Raw genomic sequence first — 20,363 nt, 5'->3', positions numbered from 1 at the left:
CAGGACAAAAAGAAGAGAAGTGTAGTAGATGTGACGCTTAGCAGAACATTTCAACAAAAAAATCTAAAAACTATTTACACCCTTGGATAGAGATCGTTTGTTAAATCCCATCATATATAACTCCGTCTTAAGGATGTGACCCACATATCTTCCTTTTTACTACATTTAGTACTTGGCCTGCCATAAACAATGAGGAAAATGTTATTAGGTTCAGATAAAATGCAACACACAAAAGAGACAACATTACATAGATTTATGAATGTTAAGCATGACCCACTACCAATCCCTGCTCTGGAGTAGTTGGTATAGTTGTATTTATGTTAGACATTAAACCAAGATGATTTCATTTTCAGAGTCATTGAGGTGGAATATAAATGTATAAAATAAATTAATATACCAGGGATTTCAGAGGACAGATTGGAAAGTGGCCTTTTCACTCGCATTCGACCAATCAGGTCTCCTCAGTAATAATCTCGTTACATCATTATCTGCAATTTCACGTTGCATTAAGCCTACTTGAGGATGTTCCCCCCTGTACAGATTGTTTCATTATTGTTTGTTTAATGTAAGTTTTCCATATACTGACTCATAGAAACATCCTGAGGCTAGAGTACGAGTTAGTGCACACACACACACAAACACACACAGACAAACAGACACACACACACACACACACACACACACACACACACACACAATAGTGCTGCCTCTGCTTGTTTTTGGCTCCTGCTACGCCAGAGGTGGCGCTGCGTCAGGATGATGGAGGAGGTGGAGGGACAGAGGCGCGGGAGGATGCGGACACAACGAGAGAAGAGAGTTTAAAGATGCTGCACAAAACATTGGACTTTACATGACTGAAATAAACCGGTGTTTAAGAAACCGACTCCTCCCGCGCCTCTGATGCGAGGACGTGTTTCCCCCCCCGCTGCGTAAAACCGCGCGCACCGGCCTGTGCGCGTAAAAGTCTTCTGCGCCTGCACCTGCCCGATCTGCGCATCCAGGTGAGTGTGGGCAGCGTTAGTGGGTGTGGTGTCAGTGTGCTACATATAGGACGGTGGCAGACTGCTGAGGCAGCTTTTGAGTTGACACTAAACAGCGGAGCAGCAGCGGGACGGACTGCTGTCTGCGGCTCAGCCTCATTAAGCGCCAGCAGCGTGGGTCACACCAGGGAATCACACTGCTCAGGTGAGTCCGTGTCCAGATTCAGTTTGAACACAACACAGGATACACAGAGCCTTTGTACAGCATTTAGAATCATAGTAACGAAATGTAAATTCACTGAGGAATATGTTTTATCATGGTGATGTGCAAATCATTGATTATTGCACATCTGGACAGAAAGAACAACTTTAAGCCTCAGTTATTTCGCTTTTGTGAGCCCAACTGATTGATGGAGATATTTATAATTACATTATAATAACAACCATGAAAAGAAGTGTTCTGGTTTACATAACTTCAGTGCAACAGTTCTACTTCAAAGGCTGAAGGAAGTACATTAGGTTGCATCCTGTGTATAGACGCTAGTGTCACTGTGCTCGTTGCTATTCTATCTGCTTTAAGTTTTTTGCAGAACTTGTAGAGCACCTGTTGGCCCCGCCCCCTTACCTATGCAGCAGATTCTATTAGAACCTGAGGCCGCAGGGCGCCTTCATGCCCTCAACTTTAAATAAACACTGCTTTTTATCAGATTTATGGAACACAGCACTTTAACACATTCATTGTGTTGTCCGTGCAAACCAAGCCTTAAAACAAGTGTTGTTTTGCCTGTATGCTCTGTGAGGATGTGAAACTGTTGCTCCTTCCCCACATAGTCCCATGTGTGTGAGAACATGTGTGTGTGTGTATCAAGTGTGAGAATAAGTGTGCCAAGAAAATAAGCGAGTGTGGTTTTACGTCCATGTGGGACACCGTGAATTAAATTTCATGGGCATTTCTCTATCCACACAACGAGCTTCAATGAAGCTTGATTGCTCCACCAGGGACATGAGAGCATTTAAGGTGACCCTTGAAGTCCCCCTTACTCCTCTCTATTAATAAGGAGACAGCCTCACAAGCCTTCTTTTATCAGTTGAGAATTATTATCCATATAGCAACACAATCACCTGGTGGTGGAAATTATCTACGAGAACCATGCATGCTTTAGAAAACATGCGTTAAATTCTTGTAATCACTCTTTATCTTCACACTTTCTCTTTCTTAGGACTCATATCCTTTTTCTTTCTCCTTCATCCGGCCTATAGGATGATCTTCAAGAACCTGAGGGAGTACCTGGCCTGGCTGTACTACCAGTACCTGCTCATCACCGGCATCTATGTCCTGGAGCCGTGGGAAAAGTCCATTTTCAACTCCATCCTCTTCTCCGTCATCGCCATGGTCATCTACACCTCGTACGTCTTTGTGCCCATCCACATGCACCTGGCACTGGAGTTCTTCTCCGGGGTCTTCGGTGGCCAGACCAAGAGCACCATGACGCTCATGAACTGAAAGAGGGAGAGGAATATGGCGGGAGGAGAAAAGAGGCAGCGACTGGGTGGATTAGCACGAGACCCCGAATCTTTTTCCTGTAACTGGGCAACTTGAGCCCCTCCTCACATCTCCACCTTCATCCAGAAACAGCAGCGCTCCGTCACCTCAGCTCATCGAATCTGAAAATATACGAAGATCTTTTGGGAATTATCTGGAAAGCAGAGCCTTACCATCTTCTTTACATCCCACACCCTCTGGCCTTACCCCATGGTATTAGACACATGACCGTACTTCACTTTCACACCCTCACGGTGAAATGTCTTATGGAATGTTGTTTGTCCTTTTCCTTTTCCTTTCCTCACCTATATGTCATTTTTAAGTACATACCACCTCTCGGTTTTGCATGATAGGATCATACATGAGTAGATTTACATGCTCACCTCAATACAGAGCACTACTCTTTTCTCTCAGGCATGACGTTTGAGCTATACAGTCTATGCATCCCAGTGGTTTTTTCTTCCATAAAATTGGGGGAATTGTTAAGGATATCATTCCCAAAGAGAGCGGTTGTAAGCAAAGCAGCAGATCTTAAGATATCTTGAGTTATTAGACACGGTCACATATACTCAAACATACCCGCTGGGATTTGCTTCGCCACAGTAAGATAATGTTTTATTCACCTTCTCGCGCTCACTGATCAGAAGAGAACTGATACATTCTGATATGTGTGATGTGACCTTCACTCTTATGGCAAAATACTGGATCCTGCATTTCCCATACAACTCAATTGGGCCTTTTAATGGATCCTCACTTATTGGTTCAAACTTAATTTACAATTCCCCCAAGGTTGTAACACAACCTGTCTGCCGAAATGTGTAGTTTTCAAACTTTAAATCACAGTTCGATTCCCAGTTTGACAGGTGTCATTTCAAAGTTTGCATTTTTTCCCAGTATCTGTGTTTGTTTACTCTACCTCCTGCTTCTTCCCACAGTCCAAATGCATAATGCATTGCAGATTGGGGTTAGGGTTAATTACCGATTTTAGATTCTAGATTTTAGTTTAAAAAAAGGTGATTTCTACAACTACCAGAGATGAGGCAGAATTTTTATGGATTCGCTGCTGACCGATTACTAAAGAGTATAAACCACTGGCTGTCTATATTACAGTGACTGGTGACTGAGTGGATCAGAGGATTTCAGACACAGACGCAAGAAAGCTTCCTTCAGAGAAATAGAAGACGTAATAAAGTCTGTGTTTGTGTGTGTGTGTGTGTGTGTGTAGGTGTGTGTGTGTGTGTTTGTGTGTGTGTGCGTGTGCGTGTGCGTGTGTGTGTATCTACTAGCTGCCATGTCATTACTGATTGTGACTCAACTCACCCCAACGTTTCTGGCATGCACCTAATGCTCCTGGTTGATCTGGGGTTTTGGATCAGAACACTATCTATCGCCTGTTGCCTTTATCGACTCTAACACTGACTGATGCGAGGCACACTGCACGTTTCATATATCACATAGAGAGCTGATAGAAATTTTGTGCAATGTATCAGGGCAACATTCGATGATTAACTGGTTGAAGTTATGGTTAAAGTGTAACATGACATAATAACGGCAGATGTGCGTGCGGTCTCTTCTCTTTATCTCCTCTTTTCTTTTTACACTGCTGGTATGTCTGGAAGCAGGGCTCTGCACTGAGCCTGAGCAAATATTGATGCAACACACCTTTGTGTTTGAGGCTTGGCTTTGTTAATGATGTCGCTTCCCTCCATCAACAGCAACTGAACTCAAAGCTGAGCTGTTTGCAGTCAGATGCAAAAGGCAGCCAGATTTTGCCTGAATGCAAAGAGCAAACCTGATGAAAGGTCTCCTATAGTTGATCTATAGAGAAGGAGTGGCAGTGGGTGTGGTGGTTGTGATGAGCATTTAGATGTGTGCTTACAATCAATTTTCATTATTTGTGCTTTGGGTCAAGGGCTCGCTAATTACCGTATGATGATGATCTCTAAGTTAACTTTATTTATATGGAGCTATATATTTATATACACTGGTAAATGCTTGGCTGGTTACAATGTCAATTACCAAACCTTTTGTTTTGTTTTGATTATTTATATCTGTGTGATCTTTTGTGACCATAAATTACACATCAATTTGTTTATCTACCTGAAATTGTTTTTTATGCATGAATTGTTTCTATTTTCTTTCAGTCCATTTACCTTTTTAAACATGTTCAGTAGATTCAGATATTTTCTTTACCAAGATTGAAGAGCTTTTTTTTCACCACTCGCTAAATGAAAGCTTTATTTATACACGATTGCAACACGCCATTGCAATATTTAGAAAATAAAGTCACATGAAGCCACTTCACGACTCTTCACTTTGTCATCCCTGTTTGTTTTTTTCTGATATGAACGTGCAGCATGATTTGCCTTCAGTGGAGCGCAGCTGGTACTTTGAAATGAAAAGAAGAGCAAAACAACTCGTTCTTGACACAATAGACTACACCACATAAAGTGAATTCACACAATGAGGCAGAGTCCCCAAACCAGTTCTACCAAGACAGGGCAGGAATGAATGCCCATGGGCTCCACTTTCCCTCCTGCAGGTAATGTGTGCATACCTGCAGGACTGCTGATCTGAAGCCTGCACCACTTATATTTAAACCAATGATGATAAAAGGGATCAGTGACTTTTTACTCTACACACCCCCACCTTGTTTTTTTGTTTTCCAAGGTTTTGTGACATATCTTCATTTTTGTCTCCTTTCCATCTTCTTTCTGTGATCTGCTTTTCCTACTCTTCCTGTTCCTTTTCTCTCCCTTCCCTTCCTTTCGTTACCTCGTCCTTCCTATCCTTTCCTTTCCCCTCCTTTCCTATCCTTTGCTTTTCCCCTCCTTTTTTGTCCTGTCGCTTCCTTCAGCTCCTTTCTGGCCCTGTCCTTTCCTTATCCTTTTTCTTTTAAAGTTGGCCTCAGACTCATTGACGAGCACTCGTGTTTACACTTCACATGTAAATTTGTGGAGCAGGAGGTAAGAAGCCAGAGTTTATCTCCATAATGACATGGTGGAAGCAGAGTTTGGGGCACACTCAAACACTCTCAGAGGGCCGGTGTATTGTTTCTGTTGTGTTTACATGTGGTCTGTGACGGTTTCTGCCACAGAAAACCTGAGGGACCTCCTGGCAACTGTCAGAGAGAGAGAGAGAGATACAGACACGGAGAGAGAGATAGAGAGAGAGAGAGAGATACAGACACGGAGAGAGAGAGAGAGAGAGAGAGAGAGAGAGAGAGAGAGATACAGACACGGGGAGAGAGAGAGAGAGAGAGAGAGAGAGAGAGAGAGAGAGAGATAGAGAGAGAGGGAGAGAGAGAGACAGGAAAGGAAGAAAAATTGACATGAATTCCTTCATTTGGTTTTACGTCAGTCCCCACATTCAAGTTCCCAATAGTGTGTTTGGTACAAAACAATAAGGCAATTGGTAACAAAAAGACAGGGCAAAACAAATATGCATGTATCTGTAGAACAAAAGGGTGAAGGCTGAGGCAATAGATTAGAAGTTTGAAACTTAATTATTAAACTGAAAAAACTTAGGCTTGTGATTTTGAAACTCTTCAAACCAAATTTCACAATCCTTGGTCACATTTTTGAGTCATTGGTATAAAATCTGTCCCGAGAAGAACGTAAATCACAAAGTCTTTTAATCGGCTTGTTTTGAGGGAACAGTGTTTGCACTGCTGGGCGTGTGTGTGTGGTGTAGTGCTTCAGGTGTGGTCTTTGTTAAACACTCTTAACTATAAGTTTCCTTGTAATGATAAGAAAAAGTAATTTCCAGGATTTTACAGCTAAAAAACAATTACAGAAGACATTTTCCAAATGAATTTAGCAAATTTTTTATTAAAACGCTTCTTACACAGAGAAAAACAAAGGCTCTAAAATACTTTGAGTTTGCTCAACTGAGTAAATTTAAAACAAAAGTGGATTAGATAGGACACAATGGTCCATGTTTTATCATGATTAGCTTCAAGTATCAAATTTCTGGATATTTCAAAGTACTGTGACCTCTCAAATTACCAGTGTACTGAATATCAAACATATTTACTGTATAGATTAAGAGATTTTTTCAAATTAAAGTCCAACATTTTCACTGTGGAATAGACCATTTCAGGATACCTCAAAGTACTGTAAAACACTTTGACCAATAATTTCAGAGAGAGACTGATATGCCTGTGGTCAGGACCTCTCTGACTTACATACTGAATATCAAAGATTTTTAATGTATAGATTAAGAGATTTTAAGAAGTTAAATCCAACATGTGTATAATCAAATCAGTTCATTTCTGGATATTTCAAAGTTCTATAAAAAAGCTTTGCTCAATAAGTCCAGAGAGAGACTGATATGCTTCTATTCCCACTCCTATGATGATTACCCTTTTCTTGGAATCTGTAACTGTCCAACATGTTTTATTCTACCCAATGGGTGTGGATTGAAATAATAAAGGAAATACTTCCCAGTAAATAGAAGTTTAAAAAAAGGTAAATTCTCAAGTTATGTAAGGTTGGGTCTATGGTTTCTGATTAGATCATCTGCAGCCTCAGCAGAAATTCAGATCCTTCGGGACTGACTACTTATTTGTAATCTGCATCCGTCCAGTGTTTCTGATCCTGTGTCCGGGCAGGTGGCGAGCAGGCCGGCAGATAAGCAGCAGCAGCTCAGCTCGTCTATGTGCTGCTGCAGAGTGTGGACTAATGTCACCGTGATGATGAAGAGGAGGAGGAGGAGCAGGAGGTTCACTCACCAGGGGGCGCACACTTATCTAATATGAAACAAAAAGCTGAAGGGAGCTGTCAGAGGGATGAAGGCACATGTGGAGCCTCTCAGGAGGACCATGGATTTCCTGTTTCAGCCCAGTTATAACGTGTTTATCTCAGATGTTATCAGTCACGTGATCCTCAGTCACACAATGCTCACTTCTTCTTACAGTTTGACCTTCTCTTAGTGAAGGGATTTCACTACTTGTTACTGAACACCAAATCCAAATCAGTTATTATATCTTTTAATATGAACGTGATCAACAGAGACAAATTGCATCAAGTATGAAAACCTAACACAACCCAGAGTGGAGCTGATTTCATCTACTTTACTTTATAACCATGACAATATATTACCTTTCATTTAATTTAAATTAAGAATTATATCTGCTGATTACCCAACTTGTGTAGCTGGGGAATTAAAGTAAGCAGTAACATTGGAGTGAATATTTCCCAATGAAGTGGTGTATATAGGAAGTAGAAAAAATGCAAATCCTTAAATCCCTCATAATATCAATGAAGTAGTGAATTTCCCTCCATTGGCACTGATGCTCTGAACCCTTTATAGCATGTTAATGATGAACTTCTGCTCTTTTAGTCCATTTACACCTCGAAATATTATTTTTTTAAGTAGCACAACTTTATTATTTCCCCATGCACTTGCCTCAGTGCATCCTCTTGAGTCCCTCGTCCTCTCCTCCCGAGTGTCTCTGTCTCTTCTGCTTGCTGCCAGAGAGCATCAGTCCTTCATTGAGCTGATCAAGGCTGGAAAAAGCACTGCCGTGTTCTAGATAAAACTGTAAACACCTAGACACCAAGTCCAAGAGTATGATTGAGGGTGTGTTCAGCTCTGAATGCAGATGGTTTCTAATATTTCTTTGGTCTTACTAGATACGGATGGGCAGAGTACCCGACAGAGGGAACAGAGGGGGTCGGGGAGGTGGAAATTTTATGGAGGTCTGGGATGAACCCATACAATTTTTTGTGTCAATCCAGGATTTTTTTAACTTTCTTAAAGATACAAACCCGCTCACTGCACGAAATATAATACTTTTGCAGCTGTTTATGTTTAATGTTTAAAAATATTATTTATTAGGGCCCGAGTGCCGAACAGTAGGAGACAGTGGGAGGCACTATTGAAATTGTAAGGATTATTAGGGCCCGAGCACCTCTGGTGAGAGGCCCTATTGTATTTCCCTTCTGGGCTTTTTTAGGGCCTAGACATGCTCAAATTCTTTTTAAAGATTGCAGGAAACGCAAAACCCCAAAAAGTTATTGTATTCTGGAGTAATTTGACATGGGCGTGGCAAAATGGCTTAACATCTAAGGAAAAGCCCCTCAGTTAGTGTGAGCAGGATTTGTCATAACTCCTTATATGTAGTAAAGTACAAAATACTACTGGTTTTCTCTGAAATGTGAATAAAAAAAAGAATAGAATACACACAAGCACATAATAATGTGTCGATCTTCTTCCTGTCCTTAGTTTATCATGGGAATGAGCAGGTAATCCAATCCTTAATGTGAATGTAAAGGCGGTGTGGCCCAGGGAGTAGTCTGGATGTTTGGCCTAGGGGGGTAGAGTGGTCATTCTCCAACAAGAAGGTTGGCGGTTCAATCCCCAATCTTGAAGTGTCCTTGACAAGATCCTGACCTAAACTTGGCAGAACTTCAACCACCTATTTATTGCACTATATCTTAAATTATGTACATGAAAAAAAAGGAAATTAAATTAAATAGATTAATTAAATTAAATTGAAAAAAATAAAAACATAAAATAAAATAAAAGTACATTATCCTGCGCAGTCCACCTCTGTGCATGAAGTGTACAGTCCGCTTCTGGGCAGGAGGTGCAGGTGTTGAGTTATTTTCATGAACTAAACAGTGTTGCACTTGAAGATACTGATCCATGGAGTGTTTGTCCTTTCACATTGCACATTGCATCAGCTTTATTTAAGCTCATACATATCAAGTGTCACAGGTGAAGATAAGGCCTTCGACACCAAAGAGGACAAGAGCTTGAAAAGTAGAAAGTAGCACAAGTGATTTTCTATATGTGAGCTTTAGTTTTGCCTCAGCAGCTCAGCCCATCGTTTTGCAAAGAATTCTTTCATCCTGATTCCTGCTTGTCCGTTTGTCGAATCGTCCTCATTGAATTTCTCAGAGTTGTCAAAAATCAGGTTGACGTCCATGATGAATGTCTCGAAATTTAGGTACCTACAAAGATTGGAAATGGTTTAATTGTAGTTCAGAGGCAGCATTCAAATCAGAAAGGTATCTGAAATAAAGGATGTATGAATGTATGTCTAATACAAACGTACTGGTTGTTGGTGAGTTTTTTTCGGATCGTAGATAAGTCCATGGGCTTCTTAATGATCCTCTTGTACCAGGGTGCGGCTTTGAGGTTGACTGGGGTGAGAAAGGGCCCCGCGTCCTGATGATCCTCCAGCTCAGCCTGCAGAACTCTGGAGGAAAATGAGCAGTCGACAAAGCTGAGCTTTTAATGTAGTTTCAGATATTTGCGAAAAATAGATTTTTAAGCGAAAAAGGATGATGTCATCCTTTTTTCTATGTGAATAAAAAAAAGAATAGAATGACACAGACACACACAAGCACATAATAATGTGTCGATCTTCTTCCTGTCCTTAGTTTATCATGGGAATGAGCAGGTAATCCAATCCTTAATGTGAATGTAAAGGCGGTGTGGCCCAGGGAGTAGTCTGGATGTTTGGCCTAGGGGGGTAGAGTGGTCGTTCTCCAACAAGAAGTCTTTTTCGCTTAAAAATCACATTTTTAAGCGAAAAAGGATGATGTCATCACAGCTCATTTAACTAGATGACCAACAACAGTCCCCTGACAAAACCACAGTTAGATTCTTTACATCTGGATTTTCATTTGGATCTGCACACGCACATAAATACCAGTCCTGTTTTTTTCACAAAGATCCATAAATCATTCTCTGAGAAATGAGCAAAAATGTTGCGAAACATCCTCTCTTGCAATGTTAAAGTAAAAATCCACAACTAAATCTAATCTGATGGGTTCCTCCTTTGGTCACGTCCCACTCCCCCAATGTTTGCGCTTATAACAGTGAGATGAAATAAATGCGGTTCTCTATCCATGCAGGGACAGTGCGTTCATACTTACCGGCACATTTCCAGCCAATCTCTGTCGTATTTGGCCAGTTTGGCTTTTTTGGCACAGGACCCACGGCTGTCAAGCTCGTCCCTGCTTCGCTTCCCTCCCCCCAAAGCTCGGTTTTGTTTCTTCTTACTCTGGTGTAATTGAGCGTTCTTCTGAAAGAGGGGACAAAAAAACGACTGGTGAGGAGCCACGCGCAACAAATACCGTGCAGATTAATCAATGGAAGATATCATTGGACAGTTGAACAGATGGCGGCTCGTTGATCTGCACTGCTTGTGGACTAGGAGATTGTATTAAATTAAAGACAAGAGAAAAGAGTCTCAGGATTACTTTTGCCACGCAATTGTGACAGAGCCATTTGCCGTCAGGAACTGAGGGGATCTTAGGCCGGTGGCAGTAGGTGTGCCAGCCTTTATCACAGCCGTGACAAACTAAGAGCAGTTCTTCATTATCCCCCTTTCGACAACGGTGGCAGTGCTGGAAACAAAAAGAAAACATCAGCAGTTACAAATTCAATCAGAGACAATGTGCACTGATAAAGGAAGTATAGATGCAGTTTGTGTAATAAAAACAAATATTTGATAGCGAGAGAAAAGAGGCCTCACTAACCACTTTCTTGACGGCGCGGTCCCAGTCGATGGATTTCTTCAGCTGCTGAATGCAGAGCGACAGCTGAGCCGAGCTGCGGACTTCTTCGAGGGCTTCGTGCCACAGGCTCATCCCAGGAGTCACCTCCTCCTCCCTGCTTTGAGGTGACAGAGAGTGAGTGGAAGTTTTATAGGACAGCAGTACATACACAAGCAGTGACTTCAGGGAAATCAGTGAGTAAAGATAAACTGTACATTGCAAATTGAGGATGTCGGTACTTCTTCGACTGGGATGCATCATGCAGAGGAAAAATACTTATCATACAGACACAGGCACAGTGGTATTATTCTGTTTGGTCTGAGGGTTAATTTCTCTGTAGGTACCTTCGATCGATGTTCTCCTCCAGCTCTGAAAGCCTCATGACAGCTATATCAAGAGGATTGTCACGCCGCCTGGTTCCTCTTTGCCAGTTGTTCTTGGGAGCTGAAGAAAAGAAGAGCTTGTCCTCTCGATAGACCATATCCTCCCTCCTTGACTGGGGCTTAGGGTGCATCCAGCCCTGAGAGACACAGAGTTGAAATATGGTGTTTGGTGATAAAGTAAGGACCCGAAATCCTATCTGAGCACACACTGGAGAAATAGTCTTGAAATTGATCTGGGATGTTTGTATTTGTATGAGCTGTAAGTAGACAAACGTTCAGGATACTTTTACCTTAATCTGCAGACCGGCAAAGACGACTCTCCTCTCCAGAGCCTCCACCTGCTGCAGTAGGCGGATGTCCACCTCCTTCGCCTGCTCCTCCACACACCAACTCGCCACGGTTTTCTCCCTCACTTCCTGTTTCTCCAGCTTCGCCACATCAAACGCTGCCCCCATAGATACACACAAACAATACAGCAAATGACTGTCTATGAAAAGCATCATATTTATACATATTAATTTGGGAGCAGGGGACATGAAAATATCAAATGTATTGTATTAAAGATAAGTGAGCATAGGAGTTGTGGACACACCATCTTCGCTGTTGGCATAGAGCTGGGTCAAATACTCCATATGTTCTTGGAGCTGTTTCTGTAGGACCTTCTCTCTGATGCCTCGACTGTGGAGCGCCTCCACCAGACTGTGGAGCTCCTGCACGTCTGACACTCGCCACCAACCGTGCAGCATCTCTGCCAACCAAAGAGAGAAGTATTGTTAATTGCTTAATTTGAGCAGCATAAGGAAGTTGTAGAGCTGAGTGACAGTCATCACAGCATGTACTCAAGGACTGTCTGTCCAGCACATTTCTCTTGTGCTTACTGGCAGTGAGCCATTCTTACCCTTAGGGATGGGCTGAGGTGTGGGGTAGTCCTGGGTCTTGGCTGCCTCCACAGCAGGGGACAAGGCACAAGGTGGCTTGTCACACAGGGCCTCTAGGTTCTCAAGCTTGTTGACAGTGTTGTTAGTCAGCTGAAGGTCAGGCTGGGGGCTGGAGGTTATCCAGGGGCTGCCTTTGAGCTGGGGGGAACACAGCGGATATGGCCCTGAAGTATCTGTTTCATCTGCAGGTCCCTGCAGAGTGGTTGCAGGCGGGGGGCTGTGGGATATCCCCGTCTGAGAGGAGAGATGTGAGAGATCAGATGCAGTTGAAGGGATTTTAGCGGAGCCACTGTTCTGGTGTTGGTCAGAATGGGTGTTGGAAGATCGAGCCTTTTTGGCCACTCCTTTGAGGAAGATTTTGAGATCGTCTTTGCCCTTCTGGCTCTCTGATGTTGGGCAGAGCTCCCACTCCATCTCTTTCAGCTGTACCTTCTTTATTCTGATCACCTGAGCCGTTTCCTGTGTCTCCTTCAACTCTTCATAGCCTGAGTAACATTTCAAAAATCAGCTCAAAGTGCATATCAAACATAACAATTAAAATGTATATTTAGTATGAGTTTTCACCTTCGCTGCTCTCCATGCCCTCAACAAAGATGCCACCACAGTCTAGGAGAAGCCAGTAACGCCTCTTGTAGCGGTCCTGTCCAATCATCATGGAGCGCTGTGATTGAGAGGAGGGTAGCTGCTCCTGTATGATCTGACTCTGTTGCTAAAGAGTCAGAAAACAGAGGTAGAATGGGATTTGTTTAATCCATCAACTAGCTCTTCCTGAGAAAATGAATGTGGGTGAAATTTACCATGAATAATTTCTCGATCTGCTTCTCGAGCTCCTCCACAGTGAAGGAGTTCACACTGTCGTCCTAGATGAAAAGATCTCATCAGTGTGAGGCCAGTGGACTGACTGACATTAACTATAACAAACACTGATTGAGCCACTTGCAAAAAAAAAAAAAAAAAAGCATCATGCTATTGCTGACCTCCTCCTCACATATCTCTGCTTTCGCCCCTTTCTTTCCTTCATACTCCTCGCCGTCGTCATCAAAGGTGAGGCTGTCATCTCCGCCCACACTGCTGTCTGCTTCTTTCAGTCTTTGAACGCAGAAATGTACAGTGGAAAAATGATATGTTAATTTATTTACAAAAACATTAAAAAAACTTTGCACAGAACCTTCTGGTAACAACTTGGAAGAAGCGTGTTCTTACTTGCGGAGCTTTTCCTCTACAGCCTGCTTCTCCATCCTCAGGCTGGTTATGCGATCCATGTTCTCACTGCAAAGTCACATTGAAAATCATGCTTCAAGTCTTAGATTGATACATTTGCAGCCCACTGCAGTGGGCAGGAGATGCCTTTCAAAGTGTTGCTGGTACTAATGAAAGATTAATAAAACATATTTGATGCAACCTTTTGAAACTCTCAATCAGACCATGATTTGTCATATTCCTTTCGATACATCCGTTGTTTCTTCACAATTTGAGCCCTCATAAATAAAACAAGTGAGTCTTTTTTGCTCTCAGGCAAAGAGAGCAAAACTTAAACTCCAGGCACATGATAAACACTTGTTTAAACTGTGCACGCAATCAACTTTACAAAAATAAAAGTGGCTTATTCAGCACAAATTTAACAACACTTTGAAAATAAACTCCATAATTTTGTTATATTGTGAATATAAGCAAACATTTATGAGAAGTGAGATATGTGAGGATTAGAAGGAAATGGATCCCTCACCTGATCACAGCTTTACTGCGGCAGAGCTCATCACAAAGGAACGACAACATGGACGCCTTCTGAGACGGGCTGTGGGCCTGAAAAGCTTTAGTTTGTAGACTGATGGCCAGAGCAGCTGACTCTGGCTGACCACAGTGAGCCTCCATGTAGATCTTCAGGATCTCAGACACATTGTCTCTGTTGATCTCCACATCAGTCAATTGTTCCCCTAGACAGGTTGTGCTCTAAAAGAAAAAACATTGATGAGTTCAGTCAGTGTGTTTAATAAATGTTTCTTCACCGACTTAGCGTGAAGAGTAAGTATTTGTGTATACTACAATGTCAAACAGAACAGGAACAGAATCCCTAAAGTGCCAACATGTACTTAAACTAGATTGTCCCTGCTGTCAGGTGTTCCTCAAATATATATAATACAAATACAACTTCTACTGCAGTGGTTCTGCATCAGTTACAGAAATGGTGAAAGTCAATGTCTAAAGCAATTTAATGTGAAACCTGTAAAAAGTAACGTCTGATCAGTATGAATGTGTGTGTGAATAAATACATGATTAACAAATCCTTTACAATTCAACAACTGTATGAATACTACACTGACAATGACAGACTCACCCTGTGGCCTGCAGGGATCCCTGGATCCTGTAGGGCTGATGAAATCAGGCTGACCAGCAGGTCTTGTACTTTCCCAAACATCCTTCCAGTGTTAAGTAGACCCTTTTGAAGGTCCCTTAAATTGAGGTCGTTAAAATTCTGTAATCCAAGGGCCTTTGCAAAGGTGTGTAAAAACTTCAGCACCTTCAGGCAATCAGAAATGGTTTTTCCTTTTAACTCCAGACCAGGAATTCTAGAGAGCACTGGAAGACTCTGAAGAAAATAAATAAAAATAAAGCTCAATGTTATATTATACTTTTAAATGATTTGTAAATCTATCTGACCCAAGTATTTCTTGTTTCAGACTCTATAGTTAAATGTGTGATAAATACTAGTCCACAATACTGTATATAGATTCAAGTATATGATCAATAGAACGTGTTATGCTTTCAGTAGCCACTCTGTAGCAGTACTCTGACTTGTACCTGCTCTCTTTAATCAAACATAGATGCTTTCAATGATATTAAGCATCTATTTTTGTATGTGACAGTAAAACAATGAAACCATAAATTTGACAAAACATCTCATCTTCATGCCTATAGCTCCTACAGTGATTATACTGATTTATTTCCTATGTAAAAAAAACAACAACACATGACTGGTTGAATTCTTAATCTCGCCACATACATGTATGATGTATATTCCACAGATGGAGACTATCTTTGGTAATATGTATGCACTCTGATGTACGGACTCTCTGTGCGTGAGTACCTTCTGATCTGACAAGCACATGTCTTCCTTAGGCTTCTTAAGAGCCTTTGTTTTTTCCCGCTCCAAACTTCTCTGCTGGAGTTTCCTGTCCTTTTCAATCCGTTTCTCCTCCATCTGCTGTAGCTTAAGACGTTCTTTCTCCTGCAGCCAAGAGATCGTATTATTCCTCTTGATATTGATATTGGTATAAAAACACAAACTAGGAACTAAATTACCACAGTGTTGACTCATCAAAAAAAAGAACATTTTCCAGAGATTTTAAACAAGTGAGGAAACATGTGTGAATCAGCAGTTACCGACCTCTGCCTTCTTACGGATCTGCTCAGCCTTAATGAGCATCATCTGCTGCCTGCGTCGCTCCGTCTCCTAGCCGAGCACAAACACATTATTTAAAACGAGATTTAAAACTAGTGAGTAAACATCTGTGTGAATCATTAGTTACGCACCTCTGCCTTCTTGCGCATCTCCTCAGCTTTAATGAGCATCATCTGCTGCTTGCGTCTCTCCGTGTCCTAGCCGAGCAAAAACACATTATTTTCTTTCCTAAATGCAGTTTCTATTATACTATAAAGACAAGGGTCACAGATGGAGATTTAAAACTAGTGAGGAAACATCTGTGTGAATCAGCAGTTACCGACCTCTGCCTTCTTGCGCATCTCCTCAGCTTTCATTAGGATCATCTGCTGTTTGCGCCTTTCAGTCTCCTAGTCGAGCAAAAACACATTATTTTCTTTCCTAAACACAGTTTCTATTATACTATAAAGACAAGGGTCACTGATGGAACACAATATGGAACACTTGAAATGCAAAGAATAAGCGTCTTAACCTAAAGAATACTAGTCAGTGTTCTTTAGGTGTATCATAAATCTTCTCATCCTAGTATAAATTCTGTGCAGTCCAGCCTTTTTCGATCATATCGTGGACTTAATGGATGTGTTTTCCCTGAGTGACAAATAGCGCGGATGTATGCAGTGCCCTGATTTGAAAAGCCATGCAGAGGGATGCAATATGACTGCAACCAAACACTACACGCAACATACTGCTGGGATGAACACATTCACAATATGTTGTTGAATGTACAGAAACTAACATACCCCACACCATATCTATTCTATGCCTCTCCTACTCCTGGTAGGAAGAGTTGGCAAAGTATAAGGAGATAAAAAAATCACAGGAGAAAATCAATGCAAGAAAAGTCCAACCTATAGTTAAAAATACACCAAAGAACCCCAAATTAATTAATAATATTTTTAAATGATATATTGTGCGTTAATTCATTGGAGAACAGTTATTCAACTCATTTGAGGGAAAAACACCCACCTCTTGCTTCAGCATAAGAGCTCGCATTCTTTCCATCTCCTTTTCCTTTGGGAAAAAAGAACAGATCATTTAGAAACCAAAATATGTTTCACATTAATTCTTATATTATATACATAATTTTTATTGCATCCCATCCAGCAGCAGCCTGCAAATGTTTTGAGGTATCTTGGTTTTGCTGGTTGAGCTAATAAAAACGCCCTAATTAACAGGAGGTGGTCTTTTAATCATAGTCATATACCAAGGTAAGGAAAATCTGCTTTGCACTAACAAATAGAGCAAAAGTTCAAGTCAGGTTACTTTAGATGTACCTGCAGCTAGATTTGATTTGCAGTCTAAGAAAGATGCATCCATTTGACACACATCTTACAAACCACACAGACAGGACACAACAAAGCATAATAAAACATAACAATAACACATTGTGAATATTAAAAATACAATTATAGTAAGGGTCCATTTACTAGGACTAAGAAGGCATAATAAATTGCTAAGTATAAATGGGGCCAAAACATTTCCAGGCTGACAAGGCAGAGTGTGTAAGATGTGATAACAGACGCAACAGTGAAAAACACAATTTGCTCATAAACATCAGTTATTGACCTGTTTTAGTTTTTCAGCCTCCAATTTTCTTGCATTGGCTGCTTCTATTTGCTTCTGTCGTTTAGCCTGTGAATGCAAAAAGTTCAAGAAACAAAGTTGGATGATACACTCATTCAATAATTACAGTTTGTCTACAACAGAAAAGATAAATTAACATTTAACCAGAGCAACAATGTTTGATTAATGAATCAACCGATCATTTCCTTGATTAGCGGTATAATATGAAACAAACGTGAAAAAAAAGGAATATTCAAGTGTTATACTTAATATTTTGTATAATTTTGGTATAAGTTTGCTTAATGATGTCAATAGAAAATATTCCACATAAATCTTAATAGAGCAAGTGTCTCACTGGTAACATCAGATCTAACATATTGACACGCGGACTGAAGAGATGATTATTCCCTCCCATTAAAACTCAAAGACAAAATGGCAGCTGTTTCTGCAATAACTTTTAGGACCAACCTCTAGAGTTTTCTTTGAACGTTGTTCCTTTTCCATTAGGTGAATGCGCTCCATTCTCTTCTGGTAAAAGGATGAGGGCAAGATCAAATGAATTAACTGTTAGGTCATGCATGTTATAGAGGGGAGGAGGGGAGCAGGGTGTGGGGTGAGGAAGCACAGTGGGTCTATGCAAATCAGGAAGGTGCCGCATTTTGAAGAATAGCAACTTCCTTGTGGTATTTCAGAGCAGTTCAACTGTTTTCAGTTTAAAACAGAGCATGCAAAGAAAGACCTTTACCTGTTGGTCGAGAATCTTGTTCAGCTCTTTCTTTATCCGGGTTTCTTCAGCCAACCGTATGGCTGGAAAACACAAACATGTTAGGATCACAATCTGATCCAATGTTAGAGAAGAGTCTGTCGAGACGGTGGCTGTTTACCTTCTTGTTTCCTTGCCACCTCGGCAGCTTGTGCCAGTGCCATGGCCTCCTGTTTTCTCATCAATTTGCTCTGCGCTAACAGCCGAGCCATTTCTGAAACATGATGGGATATAAACTATGAAATCATACTCCAAAGAGAATTGAAATGATTCGTAAAAATATTGACCTGCAGACAACTCCAAAGTCCTGATTTCCAGAGGAAAAGCCTGAAGCATTTAACGAAATTATGTTTTTTATTTACATGAAAAAACTGCAAAGATGGTTCAGGCTGGTCTTAACAGTAAGGAAAAAAGTTGAGTAAGAAAAGCCCCATGGGCGATTAACCTTGCTCTATGTGTTCAATGTTAAAGGGAGCCTCTTTTAAGGTGGCTCTTACAAGGTGGACAACTCTTACAACTTGATTTTGTGGTGCTGACACCAAAACATCCACAACTGACATTGTTTGAAGAAATGGTTTTGGAAGTAAACTCTATTTTAGCTGAGCTGGGAACATCTTAAAGTGATCTCACATATATGTTCAGGTGGCCAGATTTCCTCATGAAAAAACAAAAGTGAAAATGTCAGATTCAGCTGGTTTTACATATTTTACAGGTGACACTGAAACATTTCAAAGATGTACACTGACCTTCAGCCTTCAGCTTTCGACGCATCTTGGCATCGCTGATATAATGGACGTTATTTTCTCCAACGTTTAGAGAATGATTATTCAATTGTTGGCCCCCAGCACCATCACCTGGGGGGGGGGGGGGGGGGGGGGGAATAAACATTGTGAGAGATCAATGGTGTCCTTAAGCAGAGATTTAACGATCTTAGTCAACTGTAATTTCCAGCTGTATCGTAGTTCAGGCTGGTCTCATAAAAATTTTGTTTGAAATGTTACTAAAGGACATCTGCAAAAATTCGTATGAACTCGACTTAATCGTGAGTCAGGCGGCTGGGGACAGGTGCCCTATACGCTGCTCTCTCCGTGGAAACAAAATACATGGCGGATAATCACTTTATTCTTTATGGTAAATTAAATATTTTCAAGTGTGTTTGATCAACTTTGAAGCAGCGCATTTTAGGATTATTTTCATAATCTTTTTTCAGATGGTTTGTATGATCTTTTGTTGTTAGTTTACTTTTAACGGATTTATTTTCGTCAGATCTGTACGGATATTTTTACATTGCGTTTTTAGTAAGATATCTTACGAACCGTTTCGTGAGACCATGTTGCGTAGTTTATGTGTGTGTTTGTTACCTGGCAGTGGGGCAGGTGTGACGGATGAGGACGAATCGCTGTGGTTGATCAGAGCTCCTAAGCCACTCAGTGTGTTGGGGGTGAGCAGACCACTGGGTGAACTAAGTGGCGTGATGACCTGCCGGTTGAGCTGCTCATTCTGTTGCAAGAGAGAAACAAACTACAGGAATTAATTTTTTGTACATGAGATAGAATTCAGAAATAAAAGACAGCCAGCTACAATGCAGCAACATTAATACAAATTATAACTCACCAAACTTTCGCGGTGTAATGATATTTCATCTGAGATTTCACTGTTCTCCTGTGAGAAGGGACTGCTGCGAATGGCTGCCATGGTTGAATAACTGTAAACCGATCCACAGAGAGATGCAAAGTTTTTGGTTATCCGCCTTGAGAGAGCATACCACGACATCTTCCACGGGTGAACAAGTACATTTAAACATGCCTATGATGTAAAGAGATCACAAAGGAACAGCCTATTATCTTGAACCCATCACAGGCAATGTATCCTAAGATCCTGTAAAGAGGGTAAAGATGTTTGTCATTAATGGCACTGACAGTGAGAGGCCCTTATTGCAGCAACGTACCTGTTTTTTGCAACCAATTGTAATTCGGGGCAGATTCATCATAGGCCTTGCAAAGTTTCAGCTTTGTGTTGTTTTAATGGTGCAGAACCAATAATAAACTAAAGACTGGTCACCTGACCTGTCTTATTAGCAGGCTGTGTATTGAAAGATCTTTCATGTCATAAAGCAGTATGATGTAACCAGTGATTCTGGATTACCACACAAACGCACAATGCGCCAAGCAGCTATTCTTGGAAGCTAAATATGTCTGTATATTCATTAGACTGAGACAACTCAGTGTCAATACGCCATCC

The 20,363-nt window shown here is 41.1% G+C and overlaps 1 protein-coding gene and 1 pseudogene across 1 annotated transcript; one reads left to right on the top strand and one right to left on the bottom strand.

Annotated features, from left to right (window-relative positions):
• Positions 1–2,241: 2,241 nt before the first annotated feature.
• sptssb (serine palmitoyltransferase, small subunit B) lies at positions 2,242–2,709 on the top strand. The gene has a single exon (XM_062386608.1). The coding sequence runs from the start codon at positions 2,242–2,244 to the stop codon at positions 2,482–2,484; it is 243 nt and encodes an 80-aa protein (XP_062242592.1). The 3' UTR covers positions 2,485–2,709.
• Positions 2,710–9,307: 6,598 nt separating this feature from the next.
• On the bottom strand, positions 9,308–19,817 carry LOC133952022 (bromodomain adjacent to zinc finger domain protein 2B-like; annotated as a pseudogene).
• Between the last annotated feature and the right edge of the window lie 546 nt (positions 19,818–20,363).

Source organism: Platichthys flesus, chromosome 4, assembly GCF_949316205.1.
Source record: "Platichthys flesus chromosome 4, fPlaFle2.1, whole genome shotgun sequence".
NCBI classification, from domain to species: domain Eukaryota; kingdom Metazoa; phylum Chordata; class Actinopteri; order Pleuronectiformes; family Pleuronectidae; genus Platichthys; species Platichthys flesus.
This window is presented reverse-complemented; position numbering and strand designations above follow the sequence as displayed.